Source organism: Gorilla gorilla, chromosome 10 (genome assembly GCF_029281585.2).
Source record: "Gorilla gorilla gorilla isolate KB3781 chromosome 10, NHGRI_mGorGor1-v2.1_pri, whole genome shotgun sequence".
Lineage (NCBI taxonomy): Eukaryota > Metazoa > Chordata > Mammalia > Primates > Hominidae > Gorilla > Gorilla gorilla.
In genome coordinates, this window is record NC_073234.2 from 92,373,466 (window position 1) to 92,396,889 (window position 23,424).

General features: G+C 40.8%; 1 protein-coding gene across 5 annotated transcripts in view; it reads right to left on the reverse strand.

Moving 5' to 3' along the window:
• The window catches only part of E2F7 (E2F transcription factor 7), a 44,812-nt gene extending 24,097 nt beyond the window's left edge, over window positions 1-20,715 (reverse strand). The window contains exons 1-6 of one of the 5 annotated variants that reach the window (XM_063694175.1): window positions 20,434-20,715; window positions 20,007-20,256; window positions 19,204-19,296; window positions 10,502-10,777; window positions 5,221-5,389; window positions 682-972 (exon numbers count right to left, since the gene is read on the reverse strand). In XM_063694175.1, coding sequence (XP_063550245.1) covers window positions 682-972; window positions 5,221-5,389; window positions 10,502-10,777; window positions 19,204-19,296 — 829 coding nt within the window. In that variant the 5' untranslated portion in view covers window positions 20,007-20,256; window positions 20,434-20,715. Of the gene's footprint in view, window positions 1-681; window positions 973-5,220; window positions 5,390-7,265; window positions 7,309-10,501; window positions 10,778-19,203; window positions 19,315-20,006; window positions 20,322-20,433 lie in introns of those variants that run through there. The other 4 variants (XM_055359207.2, XM_063694176.1, XM_055359209.2 and 1 more) reach the window with 4 other exon arrangements.
• Between the last annotated feature and the right edge of the window lie 2,709 nt (window positions 20,716-23,424).

Genomic DNA, 23,424 nt, shown 5'->3' on the forward strand with positions numbered 1-23,424 from the left:
AACAGATGGCTGTCTTCTCTGGTTATTAAGATAAGTACTGGCTCATGGGGTGGAACTAAAAGGCAGGAGGCAGTGACTCTAAAGAAAACCAGGCCCACCTTTCTTTCCATTTCTTATATTTGCAAGTGAGACGTGATACTTGTACTTTGTCATCTTAGCAACAGGGATGAAGATCAATGGCTAAAACAAGAGGCTAAATATCAATCGGGAAGAACGATGCCGATGTAAATAAAAATTCTGCACCAAATGAAAGCAGAGGTTGTCTGTCTTTCTTATCAACATTTTCTGTGAATGGAGTTCTTTTCTAAGTAGTCTAAGTCTACTCCAATATATAATTAGATAAAATTCTTTGAAAATATAACTTTTTCAAAGTAAATCATACAGATGCACAAAAAGAACCAGCATGGGGCTGCCAATCTAAAAATGGGAGTAATGCTAGTGATCTATTCTCCCAACAGGCCAAACTCGAGTGAACTGCCATGAGCCAGGTTTATTTGAATGAGGTCAAGTGGGCAGTCCAGTTGGGGAGCGATCTGCTTCTCTTTCTTCAGTGAGGAGAATAAGAGAACATCTCCCTCCAGGGTTGTCAACCTGGCACTTCCCATCTGAGCAGTGAATCTGCAGAAGATACCATCACTTGCTCTTTCTCTGCCATTACTCATGAAGTTACAATGGACTCACAAGAGGGACAGTCGGGTTCAGAGAAATCCAATAACTGTTGTTCCTGGGAATCTGGATCACCATCTTTTTTACGTTCTCCAAATTTATAATCTATCAGGTCCAGCTCTTTCTGTTGGAGGTAGGCCATTTGCTCTTCATATTTCTGCTCCTCTCCTAGTCTCTGGAGGTTCCTCAGGGTTTTTGGCAGGCTGTGCCGTCCATGCCAGCCATACTGATTCTTAGCCACCCGGCTGACCAGATGCAGCGACTCCAGCACATTTACAATGTCATAGATGCGTCTCCTTTCCACACCTGTTTGAAAAACAGAGGTTGATGGACATCATGCAGACAAACATTTTTGAAGAGAAGTTCCTTGAGGGCCTGGACTATGTCTGTGAACTACTTTGTCTGATCCCCAATATAATGCCCACTGCGTGGATGCTCAAGAAATTCAACCTGTAAGGATGCAAGCAATAGAAATTATTTTTCTTTTTCCTTCTTGAGATCCAACCCTTAAAAAAATCTAAGATAAAACATCTATCTAGAGATGGTGACATTTCCATCTGTCTGACAAACAGTATAGCAACTGCTCTTTAGACCCATTAGGGAAACCACACAAACATTTCAGCAGCTGAAACTGGTGGCCTGAGCAATACATGTAACAGTGTGCCTAATGGACACTTGATGAATGGATGGTTGACTGTGACTTGTGTTCCTAATTATGCAGACTACAAAATCAACTGTGTCCAATAACTGACACTTCCCTATTAGACAATACTATCTATCCTTTCATGAAGTTCCAATGATATAAAAAAATTACCTTGATAACGCTCTCAATGGACCAGTAAGGAAAATGGATGCAAATATTATGTTTTCTATTTTGAACTGGAAATGCAGGTGTCAAGGGCTTGAATACCCTTCTCATATTGCTGAAAGAAGCCAGAGCTGGGGTTGGAACAACATGGGAGTCTCCTTTTGTTCATCATGGCTATTGACAATTCTCTGTGTTCTCATTCACCATAGCCCGGCAAACAGCCCAAAAGTGAAACACAGAGACTCCAGTACAAGCTGACCACGAAGCTCGGCAGCTCACTACTCACTTTCCCAACACTCCCAAGGCAGCTGGGATTATAAACTGTCCATTAAACCTAGCAAAAAAACTTATAGTTGTTAAGGGTGGGGGACTCTTGGGTCAGACTGCCTACATTTGAATCCCTGATATATCCCTTACTAGCTGAGTGATCTTGGGAAGTTATTTAACCTTTTTGTGCCTTTGTATGTATCTTATATAATAATGAGGATGAAATGTAACTGTAACTGTAGAGTCCCCAGTAGGTGTTAATTTTAAATACATACTTTTGTCATTCCTTTTGGCATGACATTGGTTATACCTAAAATCCCTGCTAGCATAAGAGGTCATAGTAGAAACAGATTTTAAAAATCTCACGTCTGTGACTCATTCTGTTATCCAACAGGCCCTTGGGCACATAGCAAAAGCCTCCAGGCATCTTGCAGAAAACCAGCCCAGCTACAAAGATGCCTTCTTTCATTTCACTTGCCAGGAGCTGTTATATAATCAGGGCAGACTCTGAATGTAGCTGTTGGCCCTTCAAAAATTTAACATGAGAAATATACCAAATTACAATGAGAACTCCAGAGCTGAGAGGAAGTTCTATCACATGCATGAAGAGGCATTTCACAGTAAATCAGAACATTTCAGCTCATGACCCTGAAAGGCTTGTTACCCTCACAAGCTCAGGCTTCGGTGCCAGATGCCTGCCGGAAGGTGCTGGCAGGAGCAGGCAGCAGCCCCTTGTCCAGAACTGCCTGCTTCTTTATTCCAGTCTGTTTTCATGTATTAACATATCTTGTTTAGAGCATAGCATTCTATAAACCTTCCCATTAGAAATGTCATGTGACCGCAACTGACACCCCAGGGCCAGCCATATGCCCGGCTGTTTTGTTAGTTGATATCTGATAACAAGCTGTTAAGTCTCCATCTAGTGGCTAGACATCCCAAGAAGGGAAAACAAAATAAGTTTCTGACCACCTGGAGATTCTCAGTATGATTCTCAGGATGCACAGTGAGTGTTTAGTAGGTGCTTTTGGTGAAAACCAACATGAGAGCTACCTGTCTGCACAATCCCTTACCTCTTTCATCTGAACTGAGTTTACCCATCCACTGGCTGGTGCACTAAAAAGTTCCATTTCACAGGTCTCAAGACCTGTAGATTACTCTGGGGGCTTGCTCTGTCAGAACAGTTTTCCCTGCATTCAGTCTTCTTTTTCTTTTGTATTGAGGTCATTCTATTAATCCCAATCATGGCATTAGTTATATGGTCAAGGATTTACTAATTTTTGCTATGCTTCCCTTAGTTGCTGATGGGACTTACTAAGAATTCTCAGCCCAGAAAACAGTTTCCTAGGCTGTGCTATTAAGTCACTTCCAGTTCTCTAAACTGTTACCCATGATATCCAGTGTTAAATCTACATGGCCCTGGAATCTGGAAAACAATGCAATTTGAATGCTCTGCACGTCCTTAGTTAAATACAGTCCTGCAGTCTGTAACCTGGGATGTAGCACAGACTTCAGACTCAACCCCAAAAGATAGTCGTCAGTGAAACAGCTTCCAGCAAGGGATGCCATTTTATGATGTCACATGAAAAGATGGCATGCTTGTTTGGCAGGTCTGGGTGATCAGGAGGCATTGGGAAGCTGTGGAAAAATCTCTGGAGTTCTGCTCCAGGCAGCCATAACATGGGGATGTGCACAACGATCTGCAGCCATACAAAAGTAGGAGTCCACTTTTCTGTCCTCCCTGGGATGTAACACAGCCCTCCAACATCTAATCCTTTGTCTTCTGCAGTGACACCAGTGCAAGACTCCTCAATGGAAGTTGGGTACACGGAAGAAGTAGGCTTCATGAACCCCAATGAAAAGGATATCAGATGATCTTTCATTTTACTTTCATTACTGTAAGACTGCTTTCTAGGACCCTGGACCCAAAAGCCCTCAACTGGATTTTCACCATGCCTACTGGAAGATGCTGGCAGGAGCAGTCAGCAGTCCCTTGCCTAAAACTGCCTGCTTCTTTATTCTAGTCGGTTTTCATATATTAACACATCTTGTTGAGGGAGTATAACATTCCATATACCCTCCCATTAGAAATGCCGTGTGAATGCAACTGATACACCCAGGGCCAGCAAGGGGACCCAATTTTTTGATGTTCAGTTGGCTCACTTTCCCTTTCTTGATTAATTGCCCCCAATCCTAGAATACTATATTATACTTCTGGGCTCCAAATCGGCCCCCAAACCATAGCATTCTACTTCCTCTTCCTATAGAGATGGACAGGACAGCTAGGGTATCAACATTCTAGTAAGAGCTGACTAGAAACTGTTCCACATAATAAGAGCTCTCCATGCCAGCCATTGACTTTGGCATGTTACTGACATTATCCCTAACTTTGCTATATCTCTGCAAGGTAGGTGCTGCAGTTTCTAAGTTATAGACCAAAAGAAGGTTAATTTACTTTTTAAAGCTCTTACAGCCTGTAAATTAGAGAGCTGGGCTTCAAATCCAGCCCTATGTGACCCAAAGCCCAGCCCATGGTCTTCTTATCATAACCCACTGTCTCTTCTTCTCAGTTTCCAACAACCAAAATCTGTTTAGCTTTCAGCTTGAATAATTCAAGTAGACCTTCCTCTACTTGGGCACATTTCTCTAGGATATGGAAGAAATAGAACTAAGAAACAAACTAAAAATTATAATCTATCATTTATTTATTTAGCTGATTTCTTTAGAACTTTTTCTTTTTTTGTGTGTATGTAAAACCTTCCTATTTTTAAGGGGACACCCTGACACCTTCATGTCATTATGATTTCTGCTTATTTAACGAGTGTCAACAATATGTTCACTCTGGAACTAACTGCAATGTCCACTAGGGGTCTCTATTCTGAAGCAGGTGTATACATATTTCCAGCACACACACCCATCTCACATCATACACTCATGCACGTGCACACACGGATTCTTCTTTGTTATAAGGTTTAGTTGTTTGAGTTATGTCCAAATGACCTTTTTCTAATTTGACCCACTTGCTGTGCCAATCATTGTATAGGGCTTTAAACATAATGCTCTTCCTCTCAAATCTTGCTTTACAAAGTTGAAATAACACTAGTGCTGAACTCCTGGAAGCATTATTAAAAATAAAAAGCAGGCTATTTCTAAATAGTTTTGCGTCTGTCTGAAGTAAGATGAATTTAAAATATGAGATACTAATTTGTAATGTAACTCTATTATAAAAATATTACTTATTATAAAAATATTTTTTAAGGTTAAAAAAGACTGCATTCTCATTTGGTCCTCAGGTCTAAAAGGCTCCCTGAAATTCCATGTATAATGAAAACAAATTTGACGATGACAAAGGAAGCTCTGCCTGTTCCTCTGTCTTCACCCAATTGAGGGGCCCACTCTACCTCAAGCCTTCAGCCTGCCCAAGGAAACCAGTTTCCCACTGTAACTGGAGACAGGCCTCCAGGTAATCTGATGATACATACCAAGACTGACAGCAACTTCATCTAGGGAGATGGTAGTTTTCTCAGTTGACAAGGGATAACTTGGATAGCGAGCTAGAAACTTCTGGCACAGGAGTCCTAAACTTTTCTGTTTTCTGCTTGGCCTTTGCTTTTCAAATTCATCCACAGCACTGTCCCCAACAACATCAAGCTACAGAGGGCAGATAGAAGGGAGGGGGAAGATGTCACAGTTAACATCCTAATGGAGAAATGGCAATGGCCAGTGTTGGCAAACTGGGGGGACATCTCAATCCATACCATCCTAGATTCTAGTTAAAATACATTTCCTAATCTAATTCCCTGAATGTTTTATCTATTGTCTTCTCTGGACTGATTTTTTTCTCCTTTATAATTTGAGGCTGAGTCTATTAGTCAAAAGTTTGACAAATGAAAAATGAGAGTCATTTACAGTTTGCTACAGTCTAGCTACTAGTGCGCTCGCTAGGCCTGTGGAATCAGCATCACCAAGAGCTTGTGAGATGTAGAAGCTCAGGCATCAGCTGTATCAGAATCTGCCTTTTCATAAGATTCTAGGTGATTTCTAATGACGTGGAAGTTTCAGACGCACTGGCCTGCATTCTGTCACCAAACTGTTTTATATTTTACAATCGACCAAAGGTTGATGAAAGTGAATGAAGGCAGTCCAATCATATTCTTCCTTATCCTTTTATTTGTAAATACATTAAACTAGCATCCTGTCTCCTCAACCGACATTTGAAAGGGGCTCCATTCAAGCCCCAAGAAATTAAAAGGCTTTTCGACAAACAGATTCAAAAGAAAAGTGATACAATTATTTCTACAGATTCAGAAAAAGCATTTGATAAATTTAACAGTCATTCATGATTTTCAAAAACACCTTTAAAAAACTAGGAATAACATACCAGGGCCTGTCATGGGGTGGGGGGCAGGGGGGGAGGGATAGCATTAGGAGATATACCTAATGTAAATGATGAGTTAATGGGTGCAGCACACCAACATGGGACATGTACACATATGTAACAAACCTGCACACTGTGCACATGTACCCTAGAACTTAAAGTATAATAAAAATACAATAAAAAAACCTAGGAATAACAGAGAACTTCTTCAACGAAAGGTATTCATGAAAACACAACAGCAAACATCTATTTGTAAAACCTTGGACGTGTTCCCTTAAAGTCAGGAAACAATATGGATGCCCATTATCACTTTCTCTTCTATATCATATTGAAGACCCTAGTCAATGCATAAGGACAAGAAAAAGAAACTGAGGCACAGGGACTGGAAAGTAATCAGCTACTTTCCTTCTGCAGAAGATGTCACTATTCACACAAAAAAACTCAAAAGAATTTCAGACAAATCATTAATAATAGTTTTAGAATTTAGCAAGGTAGTTGAATACAAGATAATATGTTTTTTAAAGTCTGCTGCATTCCTATACAACAGTAACAGCAAATAAATTGAAAAGACATCATTTATGAAAGCAACAAAAATGATAAGGATTTTAGAAATAAATCTAGCAAAAATCTATTTGCATAAAATCCTAAAACTTAGATTTTAAAGAATACTTAAAATTTAGTGAAATATATTGTCTTCATAGATAAGAAAACTCAGTATCTTAAAGAGGTTAATTCTTAATCTCTAGATTAAACGCAATCTCAATAAAATCCAATCTAAAATACACATGGAAGAACAAACAGCCCAGAGTAGCCCACACACCGAAGAAAAATAAGTTGAGGGTCCCATTTTACCTGATATCAGTGCTTATTACAATAGGGTATTAGGGCAGGGATGGACAATGGAACAGGAGGAGTTCAGAAACAGACACACATGTAAATGGAATTTTAATATGAAAGCAGTTGCACTGCCAGCTAGGGGGAAGAGAAAGACCTCCTGAATAAATGGTGCAGGGACAACTGATGATATGTATAGAAAAACAAAGTTGTATCTTGACTCACACCATACACAAAAAGCAATTCCAAATGGATCAAGGATTTCATGTAAAGCAAATTTTAAATGAAGAAAATGAAGGAGAATATTTTTCTAACCTTGGAATAGGGAAGAGCTTCTTCAGACACAAAAAACATTACCCTTAAAAGGAAAAAATGAACTATATTAAACTTAAGAACTTTTGTCCATCAAGAAATAACATAAAGGGAAAAGACAATTACCGAACTGAAAGAATAGATACATAACACATATAATAAAGGTTTAGTATCATTATATAATCAACCCCTACAAATCAATATGACAAAAAAAAACCAATTAAAATTGGCAAACAACACAAACAGGCATTTCACAGAGGAGCAAAAAAACATGGTGGCCAGTAAACATGTGGAAAGAAGCTTAATCTCATGAGTAATCAAAGAAAAGCAAATGAATATCACAAAAAGATACACACTGTATAGACATGAGATTAGCAGAAATTACTAAATTTGACAATTTCAAGTGTCAGAGAGGATATGGATGACTAAAAGTTTATATATTTCTGGGGGGAGGCAAATAGTACTTTGGAAAGTAATTTGGCATTATCTTGTGAACATCTGTATATCTAATGACCTAGCACCTCTACTAGTAGGTATGTACCCAAAACAGTAGTTCTCAAACTTTTTGCTCCAAGGACCCCTTTATGTTCTTAAAAACTACTGAGGACTCCACAGGGCTTTTTGTTTATGTGGGTTATCTATTGATAGTTACCATGTTAGAAATTAAAATTGAGGCAGTTAAAATGTTTTGTGAGAAAGGGGTATTTTATATATTATTTTTCAAATCTCTTTAGTTTCTGGATTAATAGAAGAGAACTGATTCTTGTGCTTGCCTTTTGTAGTCAGTCTGTTGCAATATCCACATTGTGTACTTCCTGGAAGACTCCAGTGTACACTTGGGAGAGAATGGGAGTTCAAATGGCAAAAGTCTTTGTATAATTATGAAAAACAGTTTTGACCTCCTGACTCTCTGAAAGACTGTCTGTGGACACTGAGGTCCCCAGATGACCCTTTGAGAACCACTGCCCAAGGCAAACTTGTATATGTACACCAGCAGACATAAACAAGAATGAATATCATAGCATAGTCTGTATTAGCCCTAAACTGCAAACAACCCAAATGGCTATAAACAGGAGAATGAATAAATTGTGGTGTAGTCATGCAATGGAATATCATACAGCCATGAAAGAACTACAGCTACATGCGAAAACACAAATGAACCTAAGGGATGTATGTTGATTGACAAAAGCAAGTCCTCTAAGACTATAAATACAAATTCAGAAGAATGGTTATTCTGTTGGGGAGAGAAATGTAAATTAATTACATTGCATCCATTTTTGGGCTGAGAGGTAGATTCATGGTGTTAAAGGTACTGCAAAGGATAAGTGTATTTTACATGATCAAATAGTCTATCAAAAGGTAATAAACACTAGTTTTAAAAAGGTATTAAAAGTCTGTTTTAACGCTGAGTACCCCAAGACAGTAAGAAGGGAACAATAGACACCAGGGCCTACTTGAGGGTAGAGGGTGAGAGGAGGGTGAGAATTGAAAAACTACCTGTTGGGTATTATGCTGATTACCTGGGTGACCAAATTATCTGCACACCAAACACTCGCAAAATGCAACTTACCCATGTAACAAACCTGCACATGTACCCACTGAACTTAAAAGTTAGAAAGAAAAAAAAAAACTACTTAAAACACTTGACTTTGATCTAATAAATCAGACATTAAAAGCATCAGTATAGTAAGTTTTCTGGATACAAGATCAATACACACACACACAAAATCAATTGTATTTGTATATACTAGAAACAAACTATTGGAAATTGAAACTAAAAAAAAAATAAAATTTGCAATAGCATCAAAAAATTTGGAAACCTAGAGATAAATCTGACAAAAGATGTATAACACCTGTATACCAAAAATTGTGAAACACTGCTGCAAGATATTAAAGCCCTGGATTTTAAAAGAAAGTCTGTTTTAAATCCACCGAAATTTTAGGCATTTACTTCCTACAGGTGGTGAACCTTTCTAGTGACTGATTAGCTAAAATCTCTCTATAAAGCCTGGGTAGAAAACCAAAATTTTAATTGTTTTAGGGGCGTGTTAAACAAGTAGTTCTGCCAAAGTAAGAGATCAACAATGTTACCTTGTGAAAGAGGTCACTAACGATTCCCATTGGCTGATTTTCACTTTGCTATATTTTTGTCAAAAAAATTACAAAAAATCTAATACTTACATGCCTTTGACAACAAAAGGCACATTTAATCTTATTTAGTTTTTAGGACCCCAATAAAACCAGGACAGGTACCACGACCCTCATTTTACAGGTGAGTAAATTGAGATGCAGAGATCCTGAGTGATATCCCCCACTCACCCAGCTAGTGATTTGAACCTAAGGCCTTAGACTAGCTCCTTGTGTGATCCACATCAAACATAAGACACAAAGGAAGCCAAAGAACAGCCCAGACTTAAAAAAAGGAATTGTGAAATTCCTCTGGCTTCAAGCACATAGGAACTACTGTGTGATTTGTATTTAGTTACATGAAAGAATCTCTTACTACTACTGCTAATCTACCACTGCAAGATACATAACAGATTAAATTCATTTTGTTCTATGAATTTCAAGTTGTAATTCGAGACATCTTTTTTCTCTCTTCCCAATTTCTTCATTTTGGCAATTTTTATAGCTTGAAAAATCCGCCAAAAAGAGAAAAATGGTTAAGAATACTGAAATCTGCAAAACTTTTCTTAGGAAGTCTGAGAAAAAGCTTGATGGGAAGTGAAAATAATTAACTTTTTTTTTTTTTTTAACAAAGTATAGACATGCTGCTTATTCAACAGCACTGGTTCCCCACAGAACAGGTAATTTAAAGATGGCTTAACTTCAATAAAGCCCCAAACTAACCAACTGAACATATATAAGAATAATGGAATTTCCTAAATCAAAAATATTTACATTAACATTATCCCTAAAATCTGGGCAAAATTAAAATTCACAGCAGCATTTAAAAAAATCCAAATTCCTTCATTAAATAAAAATGATTAAATATCATTACTTTAAAATAATTTATCATTTTTAAATGAGCCCTGGTCCAGGGAGTATCATACAGAAAAGAGAGCATTCATTATGAAAAATAAGATAGAATGAGAATTATACTACAAATCAAAAGATATTCAGTTTGCCACTGCTTTTGGCTCAATAGGAGCTGAAAAGTTGACAGTTCTATGACTTTTTAATAATCAAGTAAAATTGTTTAAGTTCTAAAAAATCCCTGAGGAGCACAGTCTGTTTACCTGTAGAGAATCTGTAAATGCATCGTCCTTGTTTTCAATGGGTCGGAATAGTCCCTTTTTCTTCTCCCGGTCTCTTATATCTGGGCTGGCAGCACTAATGAGCATCTTCAGGTTAGCTGTGGGTGTCCATGGTTCCGCTTGCTGTCTGTCAACAAGCTTAACTGGAGTAATGGGATTTCTTTCTGGAGTAAATTTTTTTTGCTTCGATAAATCAATTGGTTCATTTTTTATTGGAGTCTTCGGGGCCATCCTTGATCGATCAACAAATATATTTTCCTATTTTAAAAAAGAAACTTTTAGCAAGAATGAGAAAGGGCAGGTATCAGCTAAGAGTATACTTTGTTCCCACCATTCACTAAGACTTGAAAATACAAATAGGACCATATGTTTAGGGCTGAAAAGTATCAGGATAGGACTAACGAAAAGTAGTCATGGGAATAGAAGAGTGGCTCCAATGAGAAGTAGATTATACTCTGCTACTCCTTTTACACCTATCTTTCATGGTATCTCTGTAAAAGAAATCACAACGTATCTGTTACTGTTGCATGTTTATAACAGATGAGGACTATGAGGGCCAATGTGGGTTGAGTCCATATTGTTTCTAAGTGTCATCTTTTTTAAAACACTACTTACAAGTTTGCATTGACTAGTGAAGAGCAACAATGCTTCTGTAGTTCAATGTGCACCAGTGCTAATACAGCACTTAGTAGCAGGACCAGTTAATGGAAGAGTATCCAACAAAATCCCACATTTTAAGCCAACCTAGAGAGCTCTCTAATGTCATTCTCCAGAGCAGTGCATCTCAAACTACCCATGGTAAAGGACTCGTTTTTTTAGATTTCCAAACTCCTGCAAACTGATATGTGACCTTACTTCACAGGACTAATGTGCAACACAACTCCCACCAGATGTGATTTGCCATTTGAGTTTGTCACTCAAACTGACCCACAGCTTCGTCAACAAGAAGAGACCACTAATCATAAGCTTAGATATGGTGGCAATACTGAATTGCTACTGAGGTTTATTTTTCTTCCTTTTTTTTTTTTTTAAAGTTAGGGTCTCACTCTGTTGCCCAGCCTGAGTACAGTGGTGTGATCATAATTCACTATAGCCTCAAACTCCTGGGCATGTGCAATCTTCTCGCCTTAGCCTCCCAAGTAGCTGGGACCACAGACATGCACCACTACACCCAAATACTTATATTTTATTTTTTGGAGATAGGGTCTCACTCTGTCACCCAGGCTGGAGGGCAGTGGCATGATCACAGCTAACTGCAGCCTCAAACTCCTGGGTTCAAGTGATCTTCCCACCTCAGCCTCCCAAAGTGCTGGGATTTCCAGTGGTGTGCATACTACAGTGGTGTGCACACCACTGCACCCAGCTAATTTTTAAAATTTTGTGTGGAGACGGGGGTCTTGCCATGTTGCCCAGGCTGGTCTTGAACTTCTGGCTTCAAGTGATTCTCCTGCCTCAGCCTCCCAAAGTGCTAGAATTACAGGCATGAGACACCAGGCCTGGCCTTTTTTAATTTTTTGTAGAGATCGGGGTCTCACTATGTTACCAAGGTTCATCTCAAACTCCTGGCTTCAAGTAATCATCCCATCTTGGCCTCTCAAAGTGCTAGGATTACAGGCATGAGCCACCACATCTAGACTACTGAGGTTTTTAAGTGCTTAACTCTCAAGTTCCGTTCTTAATTTTTTGCACCCTGGTGATAGTTTGTGGAATAGCATCTGCCTCCAGACCACCTGTTGAGGTAGACTGTCTTAAATAATTCTAAGAAAAGACTAACGATGGGCCCATTGTAAAAAAGGACTAAGTATATAGAATCCACCTTTGGAACTAACAAGTAATTAAAACATATCTTTCCCCTAAAAAAGTTTCAAAAATTCAATATGAGAATTCGATAATTCAATATTCAAAAACAGAAAGATTCTGCTGTTTCTGTAGTATTCCTTTCCAGTCAATAGTGTCTCATATAATTACAAAGGTAGATGAGTTCTCTGTCACTCCTTCCCTGTACATTCTATATAGCTACTGAATGCTGGGTTTTGGTTGAGCAGGGGGTTACAGTAAGTGTTTTCCTATAAATGAGCAACGTGTGAAGAGGTAAAATATTGGGAGAAACTGGAGTTTGTGTAGGCAAGGCAACTCTTGCTCCTTGGATCAGCAGAAGCTGCATGCTAGCCATGGCAACATTCGGTGCTAGTATAAGAGGAAGGAGAGGAGTCAGTGGAAGTGGCGATTTCTCATACTACAGTAAGTACTCGGCCCAGAATGCTGCATCTACCCACCTCTTTTAACAAGTCCCTGTTAGTGTGCTATTCTGATAAAGGCTTCTACAGGTGAACTCTCAAGGGAAATTACTGTTTACTATGTGCCACGCTCTGTTTCATGTATTTTGCATGTATTGACTCCTCATCCAATCCTGTGACATAGGCACTAATGTTTTTCCGTTGTATAGATGAAGAAACTGAGGCACAGAGAAGTCAAATAACTTGGCTGAGGTCACCTATGACCTTATTCAGTGTAAAATCATTGGTATGCAAGAAACAGCTGAAGGCAGAACTTTCTGAAATTCTACATCTAAAAATGAGCCTGTGTCCTGGGCACAAACTGGGAGGAAGTTATCTTTTCCACAGCTCCAACCAAAGGTACCCAGCAGGCCACTGATCCTCACTAGTACCTAGGGAGAGGCAGCATGGGGAAATAGTTATATACGCAGGATGTAGGGCCAGTTAACCTACCCCTGCTGCTTATCAGCAGGGGTGAGTGTGGCAAGTTCCTGTACCTCACTATACTTTATTTCTCTCAACCGAAAATGAAGTTCATAAAAATACCAATCTCAAGGGTTATGAGATTAGTTCCTGGCATATAGTGAGTGCTCGATAAAACTTAGCTATTATCTTTTCCCTCTTTTCTATTCTTTATTACCATTCACTCTGGCATTTCGAGCTAAATATACTACAGCACATCATATTGCTATTTAACTTCCAGGATGTGTGTCTTGTCTCAGTAACAAGACTGTGCCCTTGAAAAGGTCAAGAAGCAAGTTCCACATGTCTTGTTCATCGCAATTTTTGGCACAATGCGTTGCCCACTGCAGATACTCAAAGAACACTGTGCTTTGATGAGTTATTCCAAAAGGTATCCTCATGGTGGAGGGTGTGGTCCAGGCATGCTGGGTGGACAGAGATTTACATGTCTTCTCCATTGCTTCCAACAGAGTTACTTTTTCTCTAGCGAGGGAGCAACTGAGAATGGATTATTTCTTCATATACTTTGATATATTTTCACTGTAGTTTACTGAATACTTAAAGTAGGAGGGGAGCTAGGTCATGTGGTAGGTTATGATTGTATTACACCTCTACATCAAGAGAAAAAAATGCCAAGCCAATTGTTTTCTAAGGTCTCAGGTGGACAGAAAGTCAACTGCAATCTAGTCACACCTTGCTCCATCTGTCTGTCCTGCTATGCTGACAGCATATACGGCTGTGGAAAGGGCACTGCAATGGAAACCTGATTTGTGTCCCAGCTGTTTGTATCTTTTTGATCCTGGACAACTGTTCATTCTGTCTGGGCCCAGATTTCCGTATGTATAAAATGAGGAATTTAGATGAAAGTATCTATCTCCAAGGTTTTCTAGCAAGGCTGCCTAGCTGTGGAGTGGATGCTGGGATGTACCCTGATCTCTTCAGACATGACTCATTCCCCAGCTGCTAGAAGTAATGCCAACAGTCATCCCATAACTGGACTGCTTTGGCTGAAGACGGCTGACTTGTCCAAGATCACACCACTTCCTGGGAAGCCTCTCCTGTACTCATTGGCTGGTAGAAGTAGCACAGACATATAAAAGCCAGGACTCTGGGAGGCCAAGGCGGGCGGATCACGAGGTCAGGAGATCGAGACCATCCTGGCTAACACGGTGAAACTTTGTCTCTACTAAAAATACAAAAACAAAAATTAGCCGGGCGTGGTGGCAGGTGCCTGTAGTCCCAGCTACTCTGGAGGCTGAGGCAGGAGAATAGCGTGAACCCAGGAGGCAGAGCTTGCAGTGAGCTGAGATCATGCCATTGCACTCCAGCCTGGGTGACAGAGCGAGATTCTGTCTCAAAAAAAAAAAAAAAAAAAAAAAGCCAGGCCTCCTTGCCCCAACTCTGGACTCCTCTGATGGCTGCCCTAGAACTCCCCAGAGGGTCATTTCCACTGTGACTGTATTGCAGCTCCACTTTTCCTTCTGTCCAATTCCATGCCTTCCTGTCCCTTCCCTAGGCATTGATCCCAAGAGTACTTCCTAAAAACCTCCTGCACACTTAACCTCTGGGTAAGATCTGCTTCAGGAAATCTAACCTGCAACACCCTGGAAATCACTCCCTCCATTAGAGTGTCCTGTGAAACGGCCCTCTAGTTCTTATATATAAATAGAGGTAATATACCTTGGCTTACCTACCACAGAGTTGCTGTGATAATGAGCTCAGAAGGTAAAAGCACTGTGTCATCTGTGAAGTGCTATACAAATGTTCATTATTATTACTAATAACACCAGCACACTGACTATAGGTAAACTAGTTTATGCTGCCAAACAAAGGTCTTCGTTGTCTTGGTTCTAGTCCTGCTCCTGTGTCCGACACAGCTTTGATCATGTTATCTCAAACAATATACACAGTCAAGTGTATATATTAGCTCTGGGCCATATTTAGCCAACTTCTTTTTCAGTTCCCTCTCATGCACATCCCACATTCTGCCCAAACAGTCCCCCTGCTACTCAAACCTGCCCTGCACTTTGTCACAGCTAAGCTGGTGCTCACACCACCACTTCCTCTTTAATGCCACTGGCTTTGCCTGTTGAAATTCTGTCTACTATTTAAGTCTCATTGCAACGACTACATGTTAGAAAGTGTCTCCTTCTAGCTATGGACCGACAACTCTCCTTCTTTCCAGAGCACACTTTCTAGAAGCAATCCACACTGAGGGTTTCCTCTGCCTACCTCCTAGGGGTCCCTCAAACTACCAGTCTGTTCTGATCCACTGCTCTTACTTAGGTCACCTCTCAGTTGCCAGATCAAGTCAATGGCAAAATATCTTACTTGACCTCACTGCAGCAGTTAAGACTGTTGACTATTCTTTGTTCTATAGAACTCTCAGCCCTTAACTTGTGAGATACCACTGTTTCTTTCTCTCCTGGTTCTTCTCATACTTCTGATTGTGCCTTCTCAGCCTCCTTCTATTTTCACTCTTACAAACCAAACCGCAAGAGTCCACACACAAGCCTCTGCCGCTCTCTCATTATTTGCCACTCCCACGTATAAAGCTTTAAAATCAACCTGTATGCTGACAATTCCTGTTCGGACCTGATTACGACCTTTCATGAATTCCAAAATCAGGCTACCTGCTGCTTTCTGCACATATTTATTTACCTATAAACCACACAGGTACAAACATATTCCAAACTGAACTCACCTTCATTCTCACCCACTCCCAAGAGAGATGAATGACATTCAAAGAACACCCATGCCCATTAAGTTTGGGCATTGTCCCCAAATATGCCATGCTCATTTCTACTTCTTCACTAACTCCCCTCCTCTCTACTTGCCTGAGACTCAGTGTTCCTTCCTTCCAGCCACAGCTCAGGTGCTAGCTCCTTCACAAAGCTCTCCTAGCCTCTTTGGCCCAGACTGTTTTCCACTTTTGTTGTCTCAAGTGCATTGTAAACAGGTAAGAGGCATAGTAACTTTGGGTAATGAAGTTGGAAACTCCTTTATGTTTTAAAGAAAAGTTTCTCCATGACTGGTAAGAAGATGCATGCATAATACAGTACTTACAGACCTTGACCAACGGGCAAATGGCCAAGAAAGAAATCCTCTAAATGACCGCTGATCCAGCAAGACACCACTCCAGGTATTCCCCGGAGAGATTCCAAGAAGGAACAACTCAGCACCACTAGCTTCCAGCCACTCTTGATTTCTTGAACATTTTTTTGAATGCTCACACCTCACGCTGTTACTTCTGCCTAAAATGTCCATCTCGTTCACTCTTGCTTTCTTGTAGGTTGAGCTTCCTCATCCACTAAGGCTTAGCCCAAATGTTCCTTCCTCTGTGAAGCTTTTTAACTCTCTCTGAACTTCCCATGAATTTATTTCCTCCTCTTCTTTCTGCCCAGGTAATTTGTTCCTACACCTAGTATAGCACTCACCAAATCACAGTATAGTTTTACATCTGGGCCCCTGAAAGTCTCCCTGGTAACTGAGGGCAGGGTGGACATCATGTTCATCTTTAGGCTATCAGTCTGATTCAAAACAGTGTGAAGACTATGTGCCTATGGGTGCTTTACAAAAACCCAATGTGGGGAGTATTATATATTGATTCCAATTTCTGGAAGAAAAAAATTGATTTAGGGAGATTAGGAAACTCATTAAATCACCGCATCCCCAGCATCTGGAACAAAAATATTTGTTGAAAGACTTTCTAAGTATATTTGTTTTAGGTTCACATAGCTAATAAATGGCAAAGTAGGAAATCAAACCCAGGACCTCTTGGCTCTTAAACCCCATGTTTTCATTATCCCTAGAAAGCATCCTTCCTTTACTTCATAGCAGCATGAAAAAGACAGACAGAAGCCCCTCCTAGTAACTCTGTGGAAGCACCCTGTTCTCATCTCTTGCCTTCTATTTGAGTTGACATAATCCCTGCTCATAAATGCTATTTCAAACATTGTCACTGCTTTCTCAATCTCTTTAAGTCACTTGAGTTTTTTTCCCCACACACATTAGAATGTGAAAGCTCAACTGGACACAGTAGCACTTGCTGATGCTAGAGGAGAAGGGTCCTTGTTGAAGGTACTTGATAAAAGTCATTGACCCAGAGGAAGAGAAGTAAAGCACTGACTTAGACGTTATATAAATGTATGGATGTGTATTTTTTCAAGGCTGAACCATCCAAATTGGAAAGGAAAACAAAGTTTTGCTCTAAAACTCTCAAAGCCAAAACTCTGAATATATACTTTAAGTCTGGGCATTTCCATCCTCATGACTTAGATAATTAAGAAAAAAAAAAAAAAGGCCACTTTAAATAATCTTCGCTTTATCTGTGGTTTCACTTTCAGTGGCCAACTGTGGTCCAAAAATATCACATGGAAAATTCCAGAAATAAACAATTCATGAGTTTTAGATTGTGTGCAGTTCTGTGTAATGAAATCTCACGTCATCCTGCTCCGTCCTGCTTCGGATGTGACTCACCCCTTTGTCCAGCGTATTTGCACGGTAGATACTACCTGCTCGAGCAGCCACTGTGTTTTCAGGCTGGCTGTCACGGTATTGCAGTGCTCATGTTCGAGTAACTCTTATTTGACTTCATAATGGCTCCAAAGCACAAGAGTAGTGATGCTGGCAATTTGGATATGCCAAAGGGAAGCCATAAAGTGCTTCTTTTAAGTGAAAAGGTGAACGTTCTTGACTTAAGGAAAGAAAAAAATCGTACGCCAAGGTTGCTAAGATCTACTGTAAGAATTAGTCTCCTATCTGTGAAATTGTAAAGAATGAAAGAGAAATTCATCCTAGTTTTGCTGTCATACCCCAAACTGCAAAAGTTATAGCCATGGTACATAAGTACTTAGTTAAGATGGAAAAGGCACTAAATTTGGGGGTGGAAAACATAAACAGAATAAACAGAAATGTGTTCCAACTAATGGCAATCTGGTTCACTATTATCCACAGTTTCAGGTACTCACTGCAGGTCTTGGAACACATTCCCTGTGGATAAGGGGGACTACTGTATTTCTTTACCTAATAAAAATAAATCAAAAATGCCAGACAAAAAAAAAAAATCCCTAGATGGGGGAGCATACAATTTCGCATCTATCCTAAATTAGCAATTATCAAGTATTCTTCAAAGGCTCATATGAGCCTGGGTTGCTTTGCAACCAAGGAGTTTCACTGTTGATGCTAAGCCTAAAAATAAGACCAGGAGCTCAGAGAAGTTCAATGCCCAAGTTGCTACTCACAGATTTATATTCAAAGTTTCTAAAACTTGGTTTGTTATTTCTATTTGCCTGTGCCTAAAAATGCTCAGATAGTTTAGACATTGTTATGGTCAGTTTACTTTGTAATGTTCTTGAAAACAACATCTTGGTCTTACAAATCACAAGGGGTGCAAAATGTAAGGGAATGGCTCAGTGCAAAACTAGCAACAGTATGGTAAAATATTCAGAATATACTGATGAGTTCAGCCACTTTATCTCCCTATATAGTAGGCACAGGTCTACTCTTGGGTGAATGGAACAGTCTCTGGGAGCTAGTACATTGGTATGAAGACATTTCACAGCACTTTAATAATCCAGCATTTATGCCTGCAAAGGTCTATTTTCCTGGGAACTGAGGCTTAGCATTCCTACAGAGCACTAGCTACACCACCCTTGACAACTGTATTATAAACTTTGATTGCTGTAGCCAGCGTATTTTTGACTTATATAAATTGGTTACAACATTACATGTAACCTTGCCTATTTTTCCCACTATATCTGAGAGTAGAATTCCAACAATAATGGTTTGGATGGCTCTATTTTTAAAAAAGAATGTTTCTATAATGTTTATCAATATTAATTATTATGCTTAAATACAAATACAAATGGCATGTTGGAACACTTAATTGAATTCAACATCACCATCCTTAATATATTAGAAACTAAGGTGTTTATGTTTGCTTACCTTTTGTGCATTTTCCCCATCTTCAACTGCAAAATCTAGTCTGGGCTGCCTGGGGCTGATCAGGTCTTTTAGTGTTAAACAATTTACCTCCATCTGTAATGCACAATTACACTAGAAAATGATTTTGCAATTAGGTATTTTTTCCTCAAACAAAAATATCTACATATGTGTTACTTGTTTGTCAATATGAAATTCCCCCTTCTCTAAGCACATCCTGGGCATTTCCAGGAGTTGTAGCCACCCTCAACTTTCTAAAACTCACGCGAACAAACTCAAACACCTAAAGTGTGCTTAGTAATACTGAAAATCTGGGAAGAAAAAAAATCTACAAAAATAGTAACTCCTTATGAAAAGCTAGATGGCAAAATAAAGTTACCAAGTCGGAAGGGTGTTGGGCAAATCTGTCAGAAAAGTACAGGGTCTCCCAGGTCAGTTAATTTTGGCGCAAAGAACTGAGAGGAATTCGGCTTTGAGGGGTTTTGAATCGGGGGAAGGAAACCCGATCGCTAGACCAAACCCACTCAGCGCTGAGCGCAGCCCCTTCCCAGGCCTCCAAGCAGATCCCCCAAATAAACTTCTCCAGTGAAAGCTCCAAGTTGTGGGGAAGGGCAAATCCCCTCTACTGCCGGGCCGGAGTGAGAGCTGCACCCGGCACACCCTCTGCGCACCGGGTTCCCCGGCAGAAACACCTCGAGCCCTCGCCAGCCGGGGGACGTGAGGAGTGGCAGGCTGGCAGCCGGGGCGGGAGTGGGCCCTGTATCCCAATTCCCGCCTCCCCACTGGCGCTGGGGCCGCACGCTTACCCCTGCTTTCCTAAGGAGGCTTCCTGCCTCTGCAGGGACCTCCACGGACCCAAGCCGATGAGGGAAGGTGGTGCGGCGATCAGCACCCGGGCGGCGGCATCGGGAAGGGAGAGCGAGGCGCGCAGATCCCTGCGCCGAGTGCCCTGGGCTGGCGGGGACCCCGTGGCGTCCGGGCAGCGCCAGCGCTCAGACCGGCCGAGCGCAACTCCAGCCTGGATCGTAGTCCCCGCTAAAACACCTCCTCTGGCGCCTTGAGACCGAATTTGAGAATCCACCAATCAGCGGCGGCCGGCGGGGCGGCTCCGGCCAATCGTGCGGCGGCACGGCCCGGGCTCACCGCCCCTCGGAGTCTTGGCGCTCCGAGCCGCGCGTTTTGCCCTCACCCGCCCAATTGTTGCCGCCTCGGCCCCCTCCCCCTTCCGGGTACCTGGAAACCTCGGGCCCGGGAGCCAATTCCTGCTGGGGACGCGGGCCCCGGCGGCCGCGGGAAGCCAAGGTGGGGGTGGCGCGGGGCGGCGGGAGAAGGAAGAGGAGGAGGAGGAGGGCTCTTTTGTTATGCATAGAAGACCCGCGCACGTCCCCGCGGCTTGCCGCGCCCGGGGACCCGGGGCACAGCCAGAGGAGAGGAAAGCAGATGGGGTTTGGAAGAACGATCTACACCCTCTGGATGCTGCTGCCGCCATCCCCGCCCGCTCTCAGCAACCTGTGCGGAAGCGGAGTTGTCCAGACTTGCCGGGGCAAACTTCTTAACATCGCACGCTGGTGTGACACATGAACCATGGTTACCGCTCTGCTGCGAGCAGATGGCACGCCAGTTAGCCCTGGAGACAAGACTGGAAGCCAAACCAGAAGTTTTTCTAACTTTTTTTGTTTGTTTGTTTTGTGTGTGTGGCAAATCCGGAAATGTTTTTTGGTGTTCCCTTTTCGGCAGATTGCAAATAATTAGGAGGGAAAAAGCTTTATATAAAAAAGTAGTTCTTTGCAATAGGGACTAGCATTCTGGGAGACAGTCTAGAAAATTTCCTCAACACCACTGATCTGTATTAAATGTTTCACTTCTTTCATCCTACAGTTTCTTGTTTAAAATATGAATGTTGGTAGAGATAGACTTTTTACAAAATAGACTTTATTGTTTAGAAGTTTTCAATTTACAGAAAAATTGAGATAGTACCAAGAATTCCCATATATTCAGCACCCAATTTCACCCACTATTAACATTTTGTGTTAGTATAGAATATTTTTTGAAATTAATGATCTAATATTGGTACATTCTTCTGAGCTCAAGTCATTACTTTATTCAGATTTACTTAATTTTTTCCTAATGGCCCTTTTTTGTGTTCCGGATACCACATTACCTTTAGTTCCTATGTCTCTAGTCTCCTCTTGGCTATGACAGTTTCTCGTACTTTCCTCATTTTTGATACCTGGACATTTTTGAGTCCAGGTATTGGTCAAGTATTTTGTAAGATATCCCTCAACTGAAATGTGAAACAGCCTTCTTAAAGCATCAGACATTCTTAAATGTACAGACATGTCCCTACCCCCCATATACTTTACAGCAAAGGTATCATTTTCCTTTCTATACCAAGACTCCATTCTTCACCACTTACCCTCCAAATATTTTTATTTTCTTTTATTTTTGGAGACGGAGTCTTGCACTGTCACCCAGGCTAGAGTGTAGTGGCCCGATCTCGGCTCACTGAAACCTCCACCTCCTGGGTTCAAGCGATTCTCTGCCCCAGCCTCCCGAGTAGCTGGGACTACAGCCGTGCGCCACCACGCCCAGCTAATTTTTGTATTTTTAGTAGCGATGGGGTTTTGCTGTGTTGGCCAGGCTGGTCTCGAACTCCTAACCTCAGGTGATCTGCCTGCCTGCCTTGGCCTCCCAAAGTGCTGGGATTACAGGTGTGAGACACCGTGCCCGGCCTCAAATACATACATTTTAAATGAACTCTCAGCAGAATTCAGAATGCTCAATCAAGTCCTTCACTTCGTACTCTAGATTGCTGGTAAATACGGCCTAAAAAAAAAAATCACTGCTAGGTCATACATTGAAAAGAGAAAAGTGTGCAAAACATTAAACAAAAGAAAATAGTAATAAAAATCTGACATTTTTAATAGGAATAACATTTTGAACTGAAATCTCTTTTGTAGGTAGAAACCTAATGAGAAGTTTAAACAATAAAAAATTGCAGCTTATTAAATTTTGCACATATGTGGAAGCAGAAGTTTAGATAAGGAAATACTTTTCCCAACAGTATTCATTTTCTATGGCTGTTGTAACAAATTACAACTGGCTTATAAGGACAGAGATTTAGTCTCTCACAGTTCTGGAAAGTTAAGGTATTCCCAGGGCCACACTCCCTCTGGGGCTCTTGTCCTTTTCCTCTTCCAGTTTCTGGTGGCTGTTAACAGTCCTTGACATGTGGCAGCCTCACTCCAATTTCTACCTCCATAGTTACGTTGCTTTCTCTTTTGTCTGTTAAGTCTCTCCTGTGTGTCTCCTATGAGGACACCTGTCAATGAATTTAGGTCCCACCTGGATAGTCCAGGATGATCTCATCTTGAGATCTTCAATTTAATTGCATCTGGGAAGATCCTCTTTCCAGAGTAACGTTCCTTCATGGGTTCTGGGGATTAGGACATGGATACACCTTTTTGGGGCCCACCATTCAGCCTTCTAGACCAACATTCAAATTATTAAAGTCCATTCATTTCTCTGATATTTCAAAATACTAATGATCGTTTCTTTGAGGTTAGACAGTTTCACGGTACAGGGCTTTTCCTAACATTTTTAGAGTAAAAGTACTTTTTCTATTTTGATACAAATGTAATTTCTATTCAAGTTACAAAAAAAACTCAGTTGGATACATCACTTCAGGCACTTATAATTTCATTGATTATAAGAGTTATCTTAGATTTGGAGGAAAACTGAAAAATAAATGTTTGATGGACAAATTCAGAGACATTATTCCAACACACTTATTTATATTGATGTTTTTAAGTCCCAGAATGCATACATAACCTGTTAATCTCTCAGTAATTCAGTTGACACTGATGTTGGCTGGGAACTAGGCTGGAGTATCAAGAAGAGTCTCGACATGTGACCTCTCCATATGGCCTGGTCTAGATATCCTGGTAGCTCAAGATAGTTGGACTTCTTCCAGGGTGGCTCCTGGGATCCAAAATGAATGTGTCATGTAGCAAAGTGGAAATAGTATCACCTTTTGTGACGTAGCCTAAGAACTGATAGCATCAATTCCACTACAGTTTTTGGGAGGAAACAGTCAAAAACCCATCCATATTCAAGGGGAGAAGACATATACCTCACTCTCAATGGGAGAAGTGTCAAAGAATTTGGGGCCATATTTCTCTCTCTCTCTCTCTCTCTCTCTCTCTCTCTCTATATATATATATA